General features: G+C 51.4%; 2 protein-coding genes across 2 annotated transcripts; one reads left to right on the forward strand and one right to left on the reverse strand.

Annotated features, from left to right (window-relative positions):
- Positions 1–7928: 7928 nt before the first annotated feature.
- Positions 7929–12267, reverse strand: LOC120652742 (probable glucuronosyltransferase Os03g0287800). Its single transcript, XM_039930652.1, has 3 exons — positions 11269–12267; positions 9422–9671; positions 7929–8449 (listed from the first exon to the last, which is right to left on the reverse strand). The coding sequence occupies exons 1-3, from the start codon at positions 11931–11933 to the stop codon at positions 8324–8326; spliced, it is 1041 nt and encodes a 346-aa protein (XP_039786586.1). The 5' UTR covers positions 11934–12267; the 3' UTR covers positions 7929–8323.
- An 8620-nt stretch (positions 12268–20887) lies between these two features.
- On the forward strand, positions 20888–22349 carry LOC120648834 (LOB domain-containing protein 1-like). The gene is made up of 2 exons (XM_039925482.1): positions 20888–21310; positions 21443–22349. The coding sequence occupies exons 1-2, from the start codon at positions 20993–20995 to the stop codon at positions 21824–21826; spliced, it is 702 nt and encodes a 233-aa protein (XP_039781416.1). The 5' UTR covers positions 20888–20992; the 3' UTR covers positions 21827–22349.

A 22349-nucleotide genomic window follows, 5' to 3' on the forward strand; every position in this document is an offset into this window, starting at 1 on the left:
TCCAATGGGCACCTCACACGTGGCGGGTTAGCGATAGTGTGGTGTTGCGCGGCTGCGTGATCCACTGCTTTGCCCGGCGTGGCACGGCCGTGGAGAGCTAGCGGGATTGGAGTTGGATCGGCTGGCTCTGCGTGTGTTTTTTTTAGGGAAATCACCAGGAGGGACGAAAGGATCTCCATCTGAATATATTGATTCACAGATATCAGCAAACCGGTAATAGACACCAATTATATGATTGCGTGTGTTTATCTGTAGTAGTGCTGCTACTGCAGAGTGCAGACCATTAATATACGGATCGTTCTCACGATGCAAACCACCATGGAAATACAAAGGACAATAAAGATTTCGTTAATAAAGAAAAACAAGAGGGACGAGAAACCGCCCCGGGTATCAATGAAAGAAATGAACCGTAGCAGCTCCAGCGTGTGGTTTTCGGGGGTTGCTAAGGGCTGTCAGAGAAAGATTCCGTGCTGTCACACGCTGGAGGAGGGGGCGCTCCGCAGCACCACCCTAACACCATCCCTCTGTTTTGCACCCGGTGCTTCAAATAAAATAACATATTTTTCTAACATGACGAGGACGACCTCGCTGAGGGAAAGGAGAGATGGGGATGGCTTTTTTTATTGGACTAGTGGATATACACGTGCCACAGGCACGTATTTAAATAATAATTATATTTAAAAATATGCAACATAATCTTATATGTACGACTACTGCAACGTCCAACAACGCCAATATATATGACGAGTTTTTTCTACACTCGCGTGTAGCTACTCTCATCATCAGTATACCATCGCGTGTATGTTCGCATACTCATTTATCACTTTGAATATGTTCATATACTTATTTTAAGATATTTCAAAGGTATATACATAAAAAATTTTAAAAGTAGCCCTATTTTCTAAATATACTATGATTATACCTTAGTATTAATATATAAAATAAGTATGTCTATATGCTCTATGTATGGTCACATACCCAACATATATATCATGTCTAGTATTAGTCTTATTTCTTAGATACTGAGTTATACACAAACATGTCTATAATAAATATCAACTCATTTCTTGTTAGATAAAATTTGGGATTAATCTCACTTATTTAGCAATAAGACATAAATGCGCTAAGATATAGATGATATCGTGCAACCTATATTTTAGATGAATTCATTTTACAATTGCATTGCATAAGCTCATAAAAGAATTATAGAGTCGTCGATAAATTATGGGAGTAAAAGAAGAAACATGCAAGAAAAAAGGATAATAATGTACTATTAAAAGTAATTGTGCGCACACCTCGGCACTCCTAATGCTAACGCAAGAAGAATATATGTAACTACTACTGCCGTAACAACATGTGACAAGGAACGGAATTGCGAGCAAGCCAATACTACCCCATTGTCATTACCACTGAGCCAATGATGACGGCGCCCTTCTCCAGGTAAAAGGTGAGGTGGTTGTTGAGGTTGAAGCTGCCGGTGAGCCAGCGGCCCTTGGACACGTACAGCTGCGCGCCGCCCTCGTTGGCCTTCTGGAAGGGCACCTGTGGAGGGTCTTGTCGTCCCAGACGGTGCCGAACTCGGTGGGCGGTGATGGTCACCGTGCCGCCGGACGCCCTGCCGGCGTGAGGATGTGGCGCAATTGTTTGGCGTGGTCGCCGATCCGGCGAGCCCGACACTGCGACCTTTTAAACGGCGGCAATGGTGATCCTGCCGCCGGGCGCACTGCCGGCGTAATTTCTTGGCGTGGTAGCAGATCGAGGCGGAGGTCGTGGCGCGGGACGAGGACGCCCTCCGAGGCGACGCAGCTGATGTCGTCGGGCTGGCTGCCACGTAGTGCTCGAGGGCGTCGTTGATGTCGCGGTGATGCTGCTCGCTGTTCTGGTCGAAGCAAGCAGGCCCTAGCAGTCCATTGCCTCTCGTAGTCCTAGATCAAGCAGCGCATGGGATTGGGATTGGGACTAATCACCGTGCACGCAAGAGAGAGATTGGCAGATTCCATGTGTAAATTTGGAAACATTGATCACCGTGCATGGAAATATTTGTATCAGGGAATGAAGGACATGCATGATTAATGGCTGCGTATGCTAACTGTTGGTATTAGCTAATTGGCTTTCCATATGAGATCCATATGTGGGTACGGTGGGTGCATAAGAGAGCTAAGCTATGGCGAAAAAAGTTGGAGTTTTTGAGTTGAAATATTTTAGAAATAGTTGTTTTCATCTATCCACCATCTTGGGACCTACGGTGTGGGGTCATCTGTGAGGGGTAAGGTGGTTCACTTTGGGTGAGAATTGTTTTCAATTGTTTCAATTTTTATATTATAGATATAACTCCACCGCTTGGACTAAATACTGGACTGTGTGGACTCTGGAACTCCTAAGTGAAGTGTCCAGGTGCTTAGATTTTTTTCTCAACATACGCTGCCCCTGCTCTATGATTGCCACGTGCTTCGATAGAGCGCCGGTCCGCCAGCAGTGCCTATTCTATTCGACGCCGGTGGGATTACGATGCCGAGCTGGAATTCGGATGGCAACGGCCTAGTGCGCGAGCAGCAAAAGGAAAGGGAAATAATGAACAGAACGGCCAGCAACTAGAACATCACTCGTGTCCCGTATAAGAGCATGGCTTATGGTTACGCCGAGTGCCGGCTGGGAGAGATGCCATGTCACGAAGCGGTGGTGGCGGACCCCACACAAAATTAAATGCTCTGCAGGTTCAGTAGCAACGTGGCGACGAAGGAATGGTGGTGGCAGGCTCAAAAACTGCCCAATTGTGCAATCGCCCGCTTTGAGCCGGCGTGAAAGGAGTCGCCTGTTTTCTTCTCTCTCCTACCTTCTCTCTCCGCCATGTCGTATTTCGCCAGCTGAATCAGCCTCATAATACTTGCTCTAAACCTTTGCCTTCTAGAACCAAGAGGTGAGCTGTCCGAGACAAGCGGAGGGATCGAGAGCACGCGCGTCCATCCAGGGATCTTGAGGCTCGCATCATCGTGGGGCCCCTGATGAGTCATGGCACGATCATCATGAGCTCGCTGCGCCTTTGATTTCGCGGGGAAAAGGACGGATCAGATAAGATGCCCGCCCATCCAACGGAGCGTCATCACCGCCCGGGATAGAGATCGATGGCATGCGAAGGAGGAGGCTAGTAATAAGTACTATTAACCAACCAAACGCGGTCGGCGAACCGGCGGCGCGGAACGTGGCCGTGAGTTGGACGGTTGACAAAAGGAACAAACAGCCGGTGCGAAAGCGGGGCGTGGTGGGGGTTGTGGAATGGAATCGAACATGCCATGGACCATGGTCATGTGTTGGGTTGGGTAGGGTAGCTAAAGCCCCCAACGGTCTGATTCTCTCGTGATCCTCTGCACTCGGGTGCGAGGAATTCGGCGGTGGTCACTTGCTGCGCCCGCCGCCGCAAGGGCGGAGCCGCGGGGCCGTGTTATTGCTGCTGCCCGGATGGGATGGTCCTCATGCCATGTTTGGTTTGGTATGGAAAAAATTTCACGAATTTTTTTTGTATTTTTTACCACTAATTTAAAGTATTAAATAAGTCTAATTATAAAATCACCTGCAGGACCCCTGGTAAATTCGCGAGACCAATCTAATAAGGTCTTTGACCGCACGATTAGAGGATGATTACTGTAATATCACTGTAGCAAATCATGGATTAATTATCATCATTAGATTCGTCGCGAAAAGTTACACCCATCCCTGAAAAGATTTTGCAAATAGACTTCATTTAGTACTCTATGCGGACATTCGTCTTTTTGTGTAATTTTGATGTGACTGGTAACCAAACACGGCCTCAGTCCTTTCAAAGCAAGTATAGTAATTGGCTAGGAGCCCCCGAGATGTGATATGACAGAGAGAGAAACGGAGAGAGAGTGTGAAACGGGCGCCTGGCGACGCGCCCACCTCAAGCCGAAGTAGAGAAATGTTGCCGCTATTGGTTGAAATTCCTGCACTGCATTAAATATTTGTAGAGTCCGCTACTGTATGCGCCACATCACAATGCGTTGCCGCCCGCTGCAGGCGCACCTATAAGCCATGCTCTCACTAGCTACATGCCCTCCTGCAATGGGAAGGACTGGAAGAGGAAGTCTGCACTGTGAAGATTTAGATAAGTGTGAAGATTTAGATAAGGGGAAACTGGGGAAGTTAAGCCATAGGCTGGAGTTAGGCCCTGTTTGGCAGGGCTCCAACACCGGCTCTGGGCGGAGCCCTGCCAAATGGGTGAGCGCGCAGCAGCTCCGTCCTCGAAGCTGCTCGTGAAGCCATTTTCGACTTTCACTTGGGAGGTGAAGCCACGGGAACGTGGCTCCGCGCGGCTCCTCCTTGCTCTTCCCAACTCTGCCCCCGGGCGCGGGTGCACGCGGCCGACGGCCGCCGCAGCGGGGAGGAGGGCTGTCGGAGCGAGATCCGCGGAGGCGGCAGGGCCGGGCGGCTGCGGGAGACCAGGCGGAGGAGATGCGGGCTGCCGGCGTGTGGAGGAGGAGGTGGCGCGGGCGCCGCCGCCGGGAGGAGTCGGCGCGGGCCGCCGCCGCCGGGAGGAGGAGATGCGGGCGGCCGCCGGGAGGAGGAGATGCGGGTCGCCGCCGCCGCCACCGGGAGGAGTCGGCGCGGGCCGCCGCCGCGAGAAGGAGATGCGGGCCGCCGTCGGGAGGAGAGGAGGCGGCGGAGCTGGGCGACGAGGCCGAGGAAGGAGACGACGGCGATGGGGCGAATGGATAAGATGAGAGGAGGAAAAAAAAAGGGAAAGAAAAAGAAAAGAAGAGGAGAAAAAAAGAAAAAAGGGAAGAAAAGGAAAAAAGAAATGGGCAATTTAGACATTTTACCATCTCAATCCAAAAGGTGAAGCTGTTTTGCCAAACATTTTTCAAAACAGCTCCAACTCCATAATAAAAGCCGCTCCACCAGAGGAGCCGGAGCCAGAGCCAGAGCTGTTTTTGGAGGAGTCGGAGCCATGCCAAACAGACATTTATTCCTGCATTCCATTTCGTGTCCATGAGCAAGCGGGCTTTAGCCCGGCTGGGGAACCCGTAGCGGGAACCAGCAGCTGGGCAGTTCGACTTCCGATTTGCGCCAGAAGAAAATTCACTGTCCCATATTCAAAGCATAGTAGGTGTCAGGATTTTTTCACAGACGACAAATCACTATGTACGGATAGGGATTCAGAATTTATTCGATCTGTGTGAGAAGATTTTTTTCTTAATATAAAATCCGTGGGGATAGTTTTCCACGCAGGTCGAGTTTTTTTCCCTCAGCGTGGACGACGGGGCAATGGCAGTGGTAATTATACACTAATACTAGCAGAGAAGGCACTAGGGTGTGAGCGTTGTCTGCTAGTCGCCCAGCTCAAGCCAATTTTCTTTTCAAAAAAGCAGCTCCGGCTGGCGCAGCTTTTCTTTCCATGTTCTCCTTTTTGCCTCCATCTCTTCCAAAAAAAAAAAAAAGTCGGTGCATACGAGTGCCGATTGATTCGCTGTGGGCTGTAGCTGACGGAGGGGAATATGCCCCTGCGACTCTGCTCGCTCTCGGTCGCTGGTAGACTGGCAGTGGCAGGGAATCGAGGCCCGGTGCCTGCCCTGGGCTGGGATAGGATAGATCTCGTGAAGGAACAGCAGCAGGTTATATTTCCGGTATTTCCACTCGCCAAGGAAAACGGAACCGGGATCTATTTTGATCGGAGCGTATGCAGCAGATACAGGCATACAGCACACAGACGAGGTCGCCGCGTACAGTCGTGCCAAGAATTGTTCTGAACTTCTGATGAGAACTGGGCTGAGTCATGAACACACGGTGGAGGCCCATAAGTCCACAAAATAAGGCCGCACATCTATCGGCCCACGAAGGCCCAATAAATATAAGTCAACTTTTCAAGTTTTATGTGTGCGCATACTCACTTCGCATGTGTGCTTTTGGCATGTTATCCTATCAAACATCAATCACATCTGAAAGGACACTAGAAGCCAGCTAAATCCGTCGTCAGTTCGATTGTCTAATTTCAATGTGATGGTCAGTCCTCTCTGACGAGGGACGTCATTACTCTTCGATGCGAATTCCATTTCCCTAATCACAAAAGAAGCAGAGCACTTCAAACTCAAAAATCGCATGCATGGGTCCTCGGGGCTGTACAATTACACGGCAACAAGCAGCAGCAGCAACACAACAAATCCGGCAAGGGATGCATTGCCCTCATCGGCCTGTCACGCCTTCCTCAGCCAGTAAGCCCGTGCCAATATGCCAGTGATGATGGCAGTGGCACCGTCCAAAGAGCTGAAGCAGTCCCTGCAAAGCCATGCCTGCCAGAACAAAAGACCCTTGGTAAATGATGCTTAGGGGAGCATGATAGTCGATCTGCTTGAAACCAAAAGGTGATGTTTTGTTTTGGCCGATAGAGCTGTGTTCAACTGTTCGTCCTATGTCAACACGAGAGAAAAAATTTCCAGGCGGCAGAAGAGTTATATTCTATTGCTTTTTTTTTGCGAGAAAAAGAGAGACTTACTCAAAGAAAGGATTTCAATCTTGAGCAATCAAATGCTCAACAACAGTTGGAGCTGCAAAACGCCAAACTGCCGAATGTTGTGTTCGCCGTGCCAACTGCGCGAACTCGTGTGCCTCCATTACGGTCTCTTCTCATGTGGACTATCTTTCACTCTGGGAGTTGATCGCCCAACTCCAGCGCTTCTTCTAGAATGAAGCGGCCAAGCTGTGATATGTTCCGCTCCCGTTTCTTCATTGTTCCAACGAGAGACCTGCAGTCTGACTCCAAGATCAATCTTTGCTTGCACCATTCCACTGCAAGCTTCAGCTATTCTCTTCATGCCAAGGACTCTATATCTTCTGCATCGATACCCTTGCTAATATATGACCATGCAGTTAATAGAACTCCGCCTTTATAATCTTTGATGACTACTCTGATCCCCCTTCCTCTGATCCGGGTACAAAGCTGCCATCTACATTCATCTTTAGCCATCCAGTCGTTGGGGCTTCCCAAGCCGCATCTGTCGCCTTGATCACGTTCTTTTTCTTAGCCACCAGAGAACCCACCACCGGTTCTTTACCTTTGCTATTGAAAGAGCTCCTCTGATGCTGGGTGCTGCACAATTCTGCCCAGTACTTAGCAAGGAACCTAGCCGATCCCTCAACAGATAATTTATCTGTTGTATGTGTCAAGTTATTTCGAATATACCAAGTCCTCCAGAACAGCAGAAGAACTCGTGCTCCTTCATCAACCCCCAAATCCAAGATCCATCCCAGTAGCTTCTCTTTCGAGAGGGATTTGAACTGTTCCTCATCCGGCAAACTCCATTCATGGCGCATCCTTTGCCTGAGCGCGTTCTATTGCTTTTTTTGTTCCCCTCAGGCTCAAGAACAAGTAATTGATCAAAGTTTATCTGCTGGATAGGACAGTGCACGTCCGGACATGTCTGTAGCCTGGTGCTGTAGATGAAAGCCATGGCAACAGGCTCCTACAAATTGCAACAGTGTCGGTGACAAGATGGCTAGGGAAAAAGGTGTCCTGATCGAGAGAAACTTGCAGATTATCGTACAACACTACAAGACTACGTTCCATAATGACCGCTAGGTGATTGCTGAAAAGAAAGCCAGGAGTCATCTCAGGAGTGCATGCTAATTGTAGGTAGACTGTTGAAGTTTCCTTTTTTTTTTTCAAAAGTAGATGTCCATTCCACAGCATCTCCTTGCTCCTATCTTCAGAGACGGCTTAGTTTAGTTTTATGAACGATGGCGATTGGCCAACTACTGTACAACCAAAGGTACTCAAGAATCCTAGCTTGTTCTTAATGAGTGGCTTCAGGGATCAGCAACAGAAGTGCCATAGTTTTGCGTGTTTCTGAAGCATGCTTGTTAGCGCAGGTGTCTTTCCTTTTGCGAATTGGACTCTTTGCACTGGAGTAACTTCTGAAGAGAAAAGAGCACAATGTGTATCATCATTGTTAAGTGGATTTTTAGCTTGCCCTCTATTTCATTACAGCCTTGGGAGACACATCAAGGGGGTATTATGTATGTATTCACCTAAACCCTCTTGAAAAAAAGAAAAAAATATACATATATCACAATTTTTTAAGAAAAAGAATAGTGGAAAATTATACAATATGATGGAGAACTGGGGTCAGGGGTTGATCCATCCCCTGGTGAGAAACCCAAAATTTCCCTTCTTTGCAGCTTGAAGGCAACCAGCGCCTCGATGGTGTAGCTATGCATGTACAATGTACACCACTCTGAGGCCGTCCTCCAGCTCGTCCATTGACCTCTTCTATAATCACCCTTTCTATCTTCTCTTGTTCTCCAGAGATGGCTGCTAAGAAGAGGAAGAAGGGGCCGTCGAATCGACATGCCATACCATGACCTCTGAACAATCGGAAGGAATGCCCTTCACCTTGCTAAAATCTTCCAGAACCACTTGCTGGACGAACTTCATCGAGTCCTGAAAACAATAAAAAGACCAGAAATTTGTCAGGGCAAGTAGTCATGAGTTTTTTGTTTTTTATTTTGGCATAACAAAGGAGTAAGGAGCAATGAACAGACGAAGAAACCCTAACAACCTCGCATGATTGACCATCATAACAACCGGGGTGCTTTAGTGGTTAGGTTCAAGAAAGATGAACAGTCAATTTGTACACCTAAAAGACGCCCAGGTTTTTTCTAAGAACGCCCAATGCACCTAAAAGAAGCTCTGTTTTTTTTTCTTCTAAACAAGGGCCGGTGTCCTCTGCTACAACAACGAGCCAAGCCACACTGCCACAGCCACCAACTGGGTTGCCTTGCAATGGACTTCATCATGTCTGCACCGATCCTACTCAGCCATGGACCCCTCCTCCCTCCACCAAATCAGCCCAACGCACCGGAAAAAATATACTCGGATTCGATCCGTTTTGTCGATTTGCAGCGCCTGCACTGCACCGGCTACCGACACCCACGCCATTTGCTACAAGAAACCAGCAACTAATCTCTCCTCGGATCAAATGGGAACAATGATCTTTACGCAGAAACGAGAGGGCTTTGCTTTGCTGGTGACCTGTGACCGGCGACAGGGACGTATACGTTTGACCCGGGGAAAGTTAGGACAGACGGGCCACGAGACACGGCCTTTTTCTCCTCCGTCCTCGCCCCATACCCGAGAGCTATCTGTGCCACATGCACGGGCGGCGCGGCCATGGACATGGGCGCCGCGCTAGCTGCCAGCCGAGACGCCGCTTTCATGGCGGGGGGCGCCTCTTTCAATCCGACCCCAGAATCCGGGCGCCCGCGAACGCCACCGCGTGCGGCCGCAGCGCGAAAGGCGCGGTGAGCCCTTGCTACTTCCGGGGGGCTTGTGGACACACACGTGCATGCATGCGGTGGGCGCGTGAAGGGTGATCGCGGGGGGGGGGGGGGGGGGGGGGGGGGGGAGACTGACCTGGGACTTGTCGGGCTCGGAGGTCGGGTAGCGGCCCCAGCGCTCGGGGTCCCAGAGCACGGAGCTGTTGAAGGCGAAGCCGTGGGCGTCCACCTCGGGGGGCCTCGCCGTCGTGGCCGCCGCCGTGCCGTTGGCGCCGTAGTCCCGGGAGAACCAGCCGGCGACCGCGGACGCGCTGCACGCGGGGCCCCGGACCACGACCTTCCGCTCGCCTCGCGCCATCGTCGCCACCGGCCACGCGCCGAACGCGCTGCAAAAAAACAAGAACCGAGCGGGCGCCGTTAGAAATGCTGACGCGGTGCCAGTGATGTGGAAGCAAGACTGCGCAAGTGTCCATGTCAGGCTGCCGCTCGGGAGGTGCAGTCAAATGTGTCGATATGATGCTGAGCTGCTAATCACCGAGCATTAATGCCCTAAAAAAAATATCAGGCCGAGCACTTTTAATCGGCAGGTGTAACCAGCGCTCCGTACCATCATCTAACATTGGCTGCGATCAAAGAGGGAAATTAAATCATGTGTGACAGCGGGGTTGATGTCAGGCGGCAGGTGGCGGCAATCGCAGTACAGATTGGACACACGCTCGCTGAATTGCGAGAGAGTGGGTAGCATGATAGCAAAGGACCAACAAGTACGGGCACGCTTTGAAGCAAAGCAAACTTGAAAAGGAGTGAATTCACGTTTACAGGAAAAAAAAAAGGGGGAAGAGTGAATTCTGTGACTGCCCAAGCTACACGATCAAAAACAGCGCTACCGAACAACAGTCAGTCGCTGTACGAGCGGCAAAATTAAACAACTTGCCGATAGAGCCGTTTCTGACTGACTGCCAGTTGCAGCTCGCGGCACATCAGCTTGTATAAAGAAAAAAGAACGAAAACGTGACTGGAAATCTGGAACTGACACGAGCACGAGCAGGAAGATTTTCCTGATAGGAGGACTATAGAAATTAGGAGCAATGGGCGAGAGCGCTGATCATACAACGGCCGTGCATCCAACGGCATGCAGCCGCGCCGGCGGTCGCCACCACCGATTTCTTTCCGGGGTGCCCTACCGGATCCGGAGGCGGCTCCGCCGGCCGCTCAGCGCATCCGGAGAGCCTGAAAAGAGGACAGCAGCACGGCCTCTCCCCATCCCCCGTTAGTTGAGGGGTGGCAATCATCATGACATCTCGTCGACACGTTCGGGCCTCTCCCACGCCACCAGACCGGAATGTACCGTGACACTTGCAGTGAAAACAAATGAAAAAGGACGCGAGGAAACAAAGCGAATTGCTGCTGCCACAGAGCAGCAGCAACTGCAATGCTGTCAGGCTGGGGCTCTCGGCTTTCCCAAAAAAAAAAGGCTGGGGCTCTCGTCTGCCTGTTCCCGGACCCGGAGGAGATCTGAATTGGGAAGCAGAGCGCAGGCGGCGGGGAAAGGAGCTGGAGCGGGGAGATAAAAAGGACCCTTGAATGGCGGATGCCGGGATGGGGAAGGGCGGAAGGCGACCCTCCTCACATGGCCCGGATTCTCGCCGCCGATTAAACTAGCCCCCCGGCCGCAGAGGTCACCGGGGTGGTGGCGCGTCGTGAGCTGTTGCTCTCGGGACAGCCTGACAAAGTCGCTCGCAGCTAGCAGAGAGCGATGACTAGTGTGCTTCGGGCGCCAGCGCGCATGGCGACGGCGTGCGCCTGGCTTAGCTTGCTCGCATCAAGAAAGATCGGCGCTTTGATTTGCTTTGTTTAATTTAGTGCACAAGTTGAAACGGGAGTTTTCTTTTGTTTTTCTTTGCGACGGCGCCATGCGAAGCGAGGATGGTGGCTGTTTGTTGGTATGCCTTGTTGGTAGTACGGTATCACATACGTACGTACCTGATCTGGCGGAGCTGGTCGAAGAACCGGAGGTCGAAGACGTCGCCGAGGCCGGCGAAGAGGACGACGCCGGCGAGGCGGTGGTGCTCGATGTGGCCGAGCGCGACGTTCCGCTGGTGGTGCCGCTCCTTGCCCGCGGCGGCGTCGGCGGCCGTGAAGTTGTCCTTGTACGTCAGGTGCCGGTACATGAGCCCCGTGGCGCGCAGCAGCCGCGCCGTGGCCGGCACGTCCGGGGCGGCCTCCACCACCACCCACAGCAGCGGCGGCGGCGCCAGCCGCAGCGTGTGCGCCATCCGCGTCAGCGCCGCGGCGCGCTCCCCGGACGCGGCGGGCGCCGACTCCGTCGTCGTGACGACCACCAGCAGCGGCCGCGGGGTCGCCGCGTCGAGCAGGCCCGCGCCGCCGACGCTGCCGCCGTGCGCCAGCAGGCTCCGGTTGACGGCCCCGCCCGCGGCCGTCTGCAGCGCCCGGACGACGTGGCTGCTGCCCACCCCGCCCGCCGAGACCGCCGCGGACGTCCAGTCGGAGACGGACGACGGCGCGAAGCCGGTGAAGAAGCCCATGACGAAGCAGAGGCAGGAATGCAGCAGCGCCTTCTTCCACAGCTGCGACCCCTGCTTCTTGCCCCTCCCGCCGGCGCCGCCGTGGTCCGCCGACGACCCCATCGATAGGAGAAACCTAAACCAAAACCACCGCTGCACCTGCTGCCCAGCTAGCTCTCCTCGACCCCCCGAGCTAGAGCCGCCGGCCTCGTGTCGATCGCTTCCCTCGCTCTTCCGCGCCGCGGCTGGCTGTCACCCAATTAAGCGCGGCCTAACTAGCTAGCTTATCAGCTATAGACGGACCGCAGCAGCGAAGTGGTGGTGGTGGGGAGGCAAAGCAAATTTGGCAGCGGGTGGTGGACCTGGTGGTTTAAAAAGGGCGGGAGGTGGCAAGCGAGCAGGAGTGGGAGGGGAGGTAGGAGAACTGGAGAAGCGGCGCGAGGGAGACCGGAGACGGCGAGCGGATGGCAGCAGGCTATAAGCGGAGCGAGCGGGCGGGGAGGGGGGGGGGGGGGGGGGGGGGGGGGTCGTGTTGGTGTCACGCCTTTTTTGTTTTTTTTCTTCCTAATCCTTCCTTTTCCGCGGAGACGCAGCAATCATTAGGTGGCGTGCGAGTTTTAGTGACGCACTAATGCCAACACTTCCCCAACCGGGCAGGGCCGTCCGTAGCAGCATGTCCCGACGCTCGCGTGCTGCGTATGTGTTGGTAGCGTGGCTCGCCGCGTGGTGTCTCCGATTCGGCCTCTCACTACGGCTGGTGGGGTGCGCCATACATGTCCCATTCCGGGCTCTTGCTCCTGCTCCCCATGTCTGAGAAAAAAGGTTAAGTACCTGGATGCTTGTACTTGGCTACTGGTTCTATACAACTGTAATGCATTGTGTTGCCTGCGTCATCTTGCCCGTCGCTAGCTGCCACCCTCACTCAACTATCCACTTCTTCTACGCCTGGCGAGGCCTCGTTACGGCACGTATACAAGTCGTAGCCGGTAGCCTCACCAGTCGGCATCGACGCATGAAGGATTATGGGGCCCAGATTAAAGCCTCGTGTGGTGGCAAACGAGGAAATTGTAGAGGCTGTAGCAGGACAGTAACGGGTTATAGTAATTAACAAAATGGTACGAGTATGAGGTAGAGCGTAGGGAGCTGTCGGGCAAGAGTAAGACTGGCGATTTGGCATGGAGTAGGGAAGAAATGGATAGAAGAACCGACACCGTCTGCTTTGTCTTTTCCTTAATGGCAAATAAAACAGATCCGTAAGGTTTTTTTTTCCAAGTATGTGTGTATGGAGCATATATATACCTGCAAACATTTTTTTCTTCTCTCTTGAGCATGACACCTCTGATGATCAACAGCAGAACGTATCTATATAAATATTGTAGTAAAAGTGTTCCTTTATAGGCTTGGCAAATTATATGACTAGCTAGCCAAGCTGCTCCCTTTAGGACAGTCAAATCTTTTTCCGTCACAGCTATATTAAGGCCCACACATAGTGTGCAAGCCTTGGAAACTCTCAAATGAAGCAACGTGTACACCAACACGCCGCCTATGTACCCAGTACAAATTAAATCCAACTTTTTACTTTCACTCAATAAAAGAAAAAAAATGTCTCACAGACACCGATTAGGGCGCAGAGCTACATGTCGACAAAAATGGACCGTGCCCCCTCCCCTCCTCGTCCAAATGAAATCACATAGGTATATGTAAAATTAAAGCCTTGAAAGCCCATCTCGTGTACAGCTCACTCAACCTGGCAGAAAGTTGACTGCACTGTGTTCATGCGAACGCTAAAAAACTGAGCTTCAACTGGTTCATTTCTAGCTCCACCACTGTGTCTCTACAACGCTGAAAATAGCCTCCCTACGGTTCATTTGTAGCTCCGCCACTGGATCAGGGACTATCCTGCTGTCGTCAACCACACTGTACCCGGCACATAGGTTGAAGAACATATGTGGCTCATCTTCATCACTCCCATCGGTGCTACGTACAAGGGTAGCAGTGACTATGCAAAGCAGCAAGCAACAATTCCCAGGCGCGGCTGAACTAAAACTGTCCCCAGCTTTTGTGTTTGGTGAGTGTGTGACCAGAAGAGATGGTGGCGCCCCGGGCGCTAGTGGGCAGCAGCGGCAGGTGCCGGTTGGGTGGGGAGGAGAATCCAGAAGCACTTAGCGGCGAACGGGGGCCTTCCACGGTGGTTGAGGCGCTCTTGTTTTCTCCTGGTGGGTTCCAGTTGGGTGTCTGTCTGATGCGTGTCATCGCCTGACCGACCCACCCGAGTGGATGCCGCGATCCCGGCCGCGTCAGGGCTTCAGGCTGCTGCTTCGTCTGCCGCGCTCGTGAACAGCGAGGCTGTGCGCTCTGTCTCGGCCCTCCGGTCCGATTGGCAGCTAACCGCTCGGCAGGGACCCCCGGATGTTGTCAGTCTGTCAGCTTGAAAAGGGCACGTGTAGTTCAACATTCACGCGTAATAATCCATGCCGAGGAATAACGGTGCACGCATCGGATACGCGAATACTCAGATGCTATCTTCGCTTTGTTTGCTCAATGTTCATCGTGATTCATCATTCATCTGCCACTCGATCGTGAGCAACTTTTGCATAAAAAAGGGACCGCCTTTTTTCCATTTTTCGCCACCCTAAAGACCTACTATACTATTAGTGGCGATGGGGTCCTGCCTGCCTACTCCACACTGATGCTAGCACCCGGCAGCAGCAGAGCCGAGCTAAGCTATAGCCCGTTTCGTGCGTCTTGCATTCCAAGTAAAGATGTTGGTTAGGATGGGAACCCGCCACCCAGAACCAAACAGGGAGACGGTGGAAACAACCGCGGGGGCACAGGGGCCGACACAATCCCGACGAGCTCACACGGCCGCGCTCCGGCGCTCCCCGGATGCTCGAGCAGCGGCCGGCCGCTCCGTCGAGCTGCTAGCCCCCCGCCGCCGCCTGGTCAGCTCCGGCGGAGCACATGGAACGCACCAACCGCCCCGTCCTTTCCCCCGCAGGACGGCAGGAGAAAAGAGGGGCCAATAATAATCCCAACCGGGCCCAGCCAGGGCGCCATGCACGTTCGTTCAGCGAGACGTTTCTTTCGCCTGCTCCAGTTCTTTTTCCCTCCTGCTCTGTCGGTCGCGGCCGGGGGAACCCGCGAGGCAGCAGCAGCCGCCGCAGCGGGCCAGGCCAGTCACCAATCGCCGCTGAGGAGTAGAAGATGCCATGCCATCGTAGTCTAGTCACACCAGAAGCAGAAGTATATATACTCGAGTCCATTCTTTCGGGGAAAAAAAAAGAAGTACTCAAGTCCAACTACCAATTGACCTGGGATTTGTCTTCTTTTTTTTTCCCTCAAAGACCCTGACGAGCAAGAAAATCCGGAGCCAAATCTTTTTCCTTGGAATCACAATACGTGCATGTGTGCGAGCTGTTTCCTCCGCGTTTTCAAATTCCACATGAGGTTTCGTGTCGCCCGGGGGCCTCCTCGCGGGCACCGACGCGAGGAGGCCCGTTCGTTCGTTGGGGGTGTGTGGGTAGGCTGCAGAAGGTTCGTTAACGATTTATTTAGGCACACGCAAATGCAGTCGTTGGGGATTAAACTACTATACGCGCGCTCCCGTCCAAGCCAGCCGATAGTGATCCGGCAGCCACGTACGCCGTACGCGCACGACAGCCGCCGGATCCAACTCACCGCCGCCGCAGCAAACCCTCTGCACCGCACCGCTCAGACCGACCGCGTACACCGCCGCCGCACATGTCACCGGCGGAGCTCGGCTGGCGTTTCCGGGGAGAGAGAACGCGGCGGGGCTCATTCATTCGGTTTCGTCCCCATGCATGGATCCTTTGACTTCGGCGATGTGGCTATGTGAACGGCGGAGGGGGCACCTCGGGCTGCGTGCCCCGCCCGCGTTCGGTTAGCTAGCGCCGCCGTTGGGCCGTCGATTCGCGGGCGGGTTTGTTTCGGGGTGACGCCGTGCCGTACGTACTGTTAGGTGCCGCCGCGCGCGAGCTCACCTCACTAGGCTCGGTTACGTTTCACCTACTGGGCATTACGGAGCTGCTGGGAATTTTATAGATTGACGAATTGGTAAGGTCTTGGTCTTGAATAATCTTCTCTACTGATTTTGTTATCATTTTCACCTCGTCTATTCTGAATAACTCGCAGAGCTTTCGGAGGGGGCCGGTTTATCAACTTGGAATATAAGTACAAATGATGTTCCAACAAATGGGGGGCCCGTTTACTACCTTTTGTAGACAATAAAAAAAAGAGTGTGCTTTTCAGTGTAAACATTTTCCTCTTCTTTCACCAAAAGTTTGGTTAAACAAGGTGCTGCGATGATCCTATGCGACAGCAAGAGTAGTAGTGTGGTGGAAATGAATTATCTTCAGCTTGCACGTGAAGATAAAATTCTGAAGAAAGAGTAGGAAATAGGTGGCCAGGGCGTGTGGTTTTTGTTGCACGGCAGTGGCAGTTGGTGGAGGCTAACGAACTTTTTTTTTTTTGAGGGTGGAGGCTAACGAACTGGGATAACATCGTCACATCAAATCGAGTAAAATCGTAGCCTGTGAAGTATTTCAGTTACTTCTAGAATGGGCCAGGCTACATTTCCTTTTTGACGAGCTCGGCTTAGTTGTTTGCTTCTGGATATGGCTCGGCCCATGTATAAAGCTGGACCTTACAAGTGTTTGGTATGGGCCTTAAATCTTTTTTTTTTGAAGAACCATATGGGCCTCAGATCTCCATATATTGGCTCATGTTTCCTTTTGACTCCGAGGAAAAGAAAATGGCACCCAATTTGAACTCTTCAACTCCTTTCAAGCACTTTGCTGGTTGTTCAGTTCTAACTTGGACTTCTGCATCAATATCCGCATTGCAGCAAAGGTACCATGTGGCATCTTCTTCCTAAAAGCACATTAGTTGCCAGTCACCTTCAAAACCTTCAGACCTTCAGTTCTGGCAGAGTGGATTCCATCCAGACTTATCTCGCAAGAGTTCCATTGGTATAGCACAAGGAAGCGTCGGTTATCCAGAAACATCTTGATGGGACGACAGCCAGTTGGTTTTGACACAAATATAGACAGGGAAAAGGCAGAAGTCTTTCGGTTCTGCACACCATGGAACTCTTCAGGGCTCCACTCAGCTGTCGAAACAGGAAAGCTCCCGGGTTCAGTTCAGATATCTCGTTCGTTGCTTGCTCCACCAACGGCGCCACTTTCTGGGGCGCGCGAGCCTCGTGCTGTCGCACTCGGTTGGTGTTCAGTATCAGATTTCAGAACAATCGGGGAAATGTGGCCATGAAAAAGTGGAAGCAGGTAGTACTGCCGCGTTTGATCTCTGATTTCGCCCTCCAAACATGCTCGCCTTGTCAGCTTCATGCGAAGAAATGGCAGCCAACGGACCCGAGTTTTTTTTAATCGGGTCTTCGTATTCTAATCAAAGTGAAAGGACGCGTCCCTGTTTGGTTTCATCACTAGCACAAGTAGCACAAACTTTTACCAATAATTAGATATACTAAATAAAAACAGTTTACAAAACTAACTCCATAACCCCAGCGCTACTTTGCGAGACGAATCTAATGAGGTTTTTGACCGCACGATTAGAGAATGATTACTGTAGCATTAACGTAGCCAATCATCGATTAATTACCGTCAATAGATTCGTCGCGAAAAATTACACCTATCTTTAAAAAGGTTTTGCAAATAAACTTCATTTAGTGCTTCATGCAGACAAGATTTTTTTTAGCGCAAGTTGCACTAGCGCGACCAAACAGGGCCACATGACAGGATCCTGACCTCACACCGTTAGACCTGGTGGGTACCGCGTGTTTGCTGAATTGTTCCGGACATGCTCGTACGTGTCCACGGCATTATGATCGTTCCGCGACCGCGAGTTGGTTGATGACGAACGGATCGCGATGGTGGATGTTTTTTTTTTCTCTTTTTTTTTTGAAAAGGGATGGTAGATGTGGAATATTGTTCCGAAATTGGAGAGCTTTGCAACGTATGAGGTGGACTGAAGACTCGGTTTAGACCTAACCAGCAATGGCAGCTGTAGATTAGGCCATCTCTGTCGGAATTTCCACATGACAGACAACTGAGAGCGCACTATAAAAGAACGCAATCATATCATTAGAGCTGAAACGCTTTTGAAGATTGATTTTCTAGTATTTCTTGTTACCATTAGTAGATTAGAGCTGACTTGTAGAGACCATGTGCCCTTTTTGTCGTAGATGATTTTTTTTCATCACTTGACGCGCGTTAGACAATGGGATCCTAAGGCGACCGTAAGTCCAGATACAACAAGGAGTTGTTTTCAATAACTGGTAGCATTTCCCTTTCTTCGTTCTCGTCATGATCAGTGCTCAGCTCCTGGAAACAGGCCAGCTCAACTGGGTGGAAAAATATATTGATGAAAAATTCCCATATGTGGAAACACGTCAGCCTCACTTTGTATAGATCTATGATGCGCTAGATAATCTAGCATCATGATTTGCATACATCTTTTCCTAGCTAAGACCTTGTTTGGAGGAGCTAAAGTTAAGTGCTAGATTTTAGCACATATTAGTCTACTTTTGGTTTATTTCAGCTTATTTTCTCTCGTAGAACACTATCCAAACAGTTGAAATCAACCAGCCTTTTACCAGCCGAACTTAGGCTAAAAGTTTTACTCCCATCGCATTGGATGTTTGGACACCAGTTAGAAGTATTAAACGTAGACTAATTATAAACTTAATTACATAAATGATAGCTAATTCACGAGACAAATTCATTAAGACTAATTAGACCATGGTTCGGCAATATTGTGCTACAGTAAATGTGTGCTAATTATAGATTAATTAGATTTAATAGATTCATCTCGACAATTAGCCACGACTTATGCAATTACTTCCATCTAATCGATGTCAAAAGAGAGGACTAAAGTTTAGTCCCTAGGATCCAAAACACTTTGTCGAGTCTTGGCCCTATTAGCCTTTTTCGTTTGGATGAGCTACTGCTAAAATTTAGCACTTGGATCCGAAAGGGGTCTAATACTTGCTATATTAATATGTCCACGAAGAAATGCTAAGAGCAGCACAATATATCTTCGACTCAGTGTTTTTCTAGATTTATTTTAGGATATATTCGGCGATATTCTTTCAGTGGTAGGCGACGCGCCTGTCGATAGCGAGACATCATTGGTGACTTCGTCAATCTCGAGGATCTACGGCTCAATCTCTTGAAGGTGCTCTTAGGAGTAGAGTTGCATAGGTGAGTGTTGCGTAGTGTTGCGTCTGTGCTGTATTTTGCAAAAAGGAAAAAAAAAACAGATTCTCAATAGCTGGGAAACGGCGACAAGCTGATGAGGATCGGATCGGAGCAACGACGACCCCTTCAAAAGATTGAAGAAATGCTGATTGGTAGCTAGCTCTGATGCAGCTTGCCTAACCGCATGCCGCCCTCGCTCGCCATGCGTGGTGTTGTGTGGCGCCTGCAGCCTTTGAAACGAACGGTTCTTCCCCCTGATTTTCCCCCCTTTAATTTTCCGTATATATCTACAACGATATATCGAGCGCGAGCTCATGATGCATGCGCTGCTGAATGTTCAAAACGATTTGATATGGGGTTTTGGAAGAGACCGGAAAAACGGATGCCGAATAGTCGCTGTCCCGCGCCGAACGGGTGCGCCTACTACACGCTGTGAGCCGGTGACCGCCGCGTCACGTAATTTGCAATCTAGCGAGCGGAAGTCCGCGTCGGTCAACTGCATCGCTAGACGGTAGCGGGAAAAGTCCTGCTCTCGAAGCAGGGACCTTTGACATGATGAGGTAAAGAGGGGTGCTGGATTTGCTTGCTTGCTTGCTCTATCACGCGTGCTGCTACTGATAGATCGTCAGGAAGTGTTTGGTTTCTGATGCGGTGAAATCTGCCTCCAACAAAGCTGGAGGCTCACATGCATGATCGCAGAAAATCATGCCAGGAAGGAAGGAACTAAGGATGGGCGGCTCATCATCGATCTGTTGATGCTAATGAACAACAACTGCATATGGTTGCCATCGTCTATACAAGCACATCGTTACGGCCAGATATCGTTATCCTAACATAATTGGGAGCTGCTATGTATTCAGAGTAGTTCAGGATGACCAGTACTTAGTACTAAATGCATGGGTTGAAAGCTTTTGAGCTAGCTTATCCGGCCTGGAAAACACCAGCATTTGCGAATGCATACATGCACGCAAGGACGGTATGGATATATACACGCCCAAGAACACAATCTTGGCACGCCTGTGGGGGTGTAATCCATTATTATTGCCTAACGTGCAGGTCATGCTGCTGCGCTTGATTTCCATGGCCGCCACACCACACCGTCCGAGTCTGACTTGCATACTACCAGCAGTTTATGGACGATATCCAAACAGATGGCTAGAGCATGCTCATGTTTTGCATGACTTGTGAGACGATGGCGACTAGACACCATGTACGTAGACGAATCATATGAACCTCTTTTTTCTTTTTTGGCAATTCTTATGTACGTTCCAGGGGTCGCCACGCGACAACCAGCAACAATAAAGGTCTTGATTTTGGACTGGCGTGCTCGGCTTCAGGGTCACCTCGTCTGGAAATACGGCATTGGCTTGGAAGATTCATACAAGAGACAAAAAACATTTCTAAATCGCTCGTACGTTCTCATCGATCAGTTGTTGTAAACTAGAATACACGTACGAAAAGAAATAATGTATGCCGATCTGACTAGTATGTGTTATTGGGAGTAATCTATGCACGAAGAAGGCATGATCGAGTGACATGCATGCGCGGCGGTGAGATTAACTAACTAATAAAGCAAATGCTACGTACGTCTAACCATCCCCCCCTAGACTTCAAAACCTGCCGAACTTGGCCAAGCACAGCACGGACGTTTACTACTAGTAAAACGGCAACTGAATTGATGTTGACCTGATCGTCAGCATTGTGCACTGCTGCTGCATGTCTGCATCGAGGTCGATCGATCTGCGCTATATTCCACGAGAAGAAAAGGCGGCCTCTCTCGAACGAGAGAGCGAGGGGAAAATCTATCTAGCTAGACACGTCCCGGCCAGTCGATCCCTGTCTATATATAGCACCACCAAATTTAACTTCTTATTTACCAGCAGATCATTATTCCACCACGTACACGTACACTAGCTAGCTAACACTAGCTGCGTGCCACCGCGCTCGGTCATGGACTACGGCAGCGGGAGCACCGGCACGGGCAACACGATGGCGCCGCCGCCGCAGCAGTATAGCAGCTGCAGCTCCGTGTCGCCGCCGTCGCGGGTGTCGTCGTGCTCGCCGCCGCCTGCTCCCCACGCCGCGCAGGTGGTGGTGGGCAACGCGCCGCCGACCGTGGTGCTGAGCCCGTGCGCGGCGTGCAAGATCCTCCGCCGACGCTGCGCCGACGGCTGCGTGCTGGCTCCCTACTTCCCGCCGACCGAGCCGGCCAAGTTCACCACCGCGCACCGCGTCTTCGGCGCCAGCAACATCATCAAGCTCCTCCAGGTATATAACGCGTCGCGCGACACGTAATACTAGCTTCTAATCTTCTACACGGCCGGCCGGCGCGCGCGCAGCAGGCGCATGCCAATGTGATGTGCTGATCGATCGACGCGTGCGTTACTGGATGCGCCGCAGGACCTGCCGGAGAGCGCGCGCGCGGACGCGGTGAGCAGCATGGTGTACGAGGCGGAGGCGCGGCTGCGGGACCCCGTGTACGGGTGCGCGGGGGCGGTGTGCCGGCTGCAGAAGCAGGCCAACGAGCTCAAGGTGCAGCTGGCGCGGGCGCAGGCCGACCTGCTCAACGCGCAGGCGCAGCACGCCAACCTGCTCGCGCTCGTCTGCGTCGAGATGGCCAACCGCCGCGACAGCCACCAGAACCAGCACCAGCACCCGTCGCCGCCGCTGATGGACGGCGGCGGCGGCGGCCACTTCGTCGGCGCGGCGGCGTACCACGCGTTTTACGACTCGGACCTGGACTCGGCGACGTGGCCGGATCACGAAGCCCAGCTCTGGACCTGAGATCAGCAGCCGATAGACCACCTTAGTGGCTCCAAGTGATACAAGTACTTGGATATAACACATATGCGTGCTGCAAGTCCGCAACCGTGTACTGTAGCTCAGGAACGGTAACGTTTTCCAGATCTCTGGTCGCTTGCTGGCTGCTGCAAGACGTGTACGCATAGTAGCCCGGCCGTAATTATGGCTGTACGACTATTAGAGCAACTTCAGTAGGACTTCTAAATTTGGGTGAGCAAATGTCTATTTAGAAGTTCATTTTTAAATTTTACTCACCCAAATATAGGCCTCCACTCCAGCAGGCCGAGTAAATTGGGCTTCTATAGAGGGTCCATAGTTGGCAGCCCAAATAGAGGGCCACCAAATTGAGGGGGTGGGGGGAGAAATTTGGAAGGCCTACCAAAATAGCAGCCTATTTGGAAGGCCTGCTGTAGATCAATTTTTTACACCCACCGAGCAAATATAGAGATAGAAGCCCATTTAGTATCCCTGCTGGAGTTGCTCTTACTAGCTATTTCGTCAATAC

Source organism: Panicum virgatum, chromosome 9K, assembly GCF_016808335.1.
Source record: "Panicum virgatum strain AP13 chromosome 9K, P.virgatum_v5, whole genome shotgun sequence".
In the NCBI taxonomy this organism is placed as follows: Eukaryota; Viridiplantae; Streptophyta; class Magnoliopsida; order Poales; family Poaceae; genus Panicum; species Panicum virgatum.

Coding starts and splice junctions, on each gene's coding strand:
- LOC120652742 (XM_039930652.1), bottom strand. CDS start 11,933: ATGGGGTCGTCGGCGGACCACGGCGGCGCCGGCGGGAGGGGCAAGAAG. Junction 9,672..11,268: donor GACCAGCTCCGCCAGATCAG/GTACGTACGTAT, acceptor GTTTTTTTGCAG/CGCGTTCGGCGCGTGGCCGG. Junction 8,450..9,421: donor CCGAGCCCGACAAGTCCCAG/GTCAGTCTCCCC, acceptor TATTGTTTTCAG/GACTCGATGAAGTTCGTCCA.
- LOC120648834 (XM_039925482.1), top strand. CDS start 20,993: ATGGACTACGGCAGCGGGAGCACCGGCACGGGCAACACGATGGCGCCG. Junction 21,311..21,442: donor ACATCATCAAGCTCCTCCAG/GTATATAACGCG, acceptor GATGCGCCGCAG/GACCTGCCGGAGAGCGCGCG.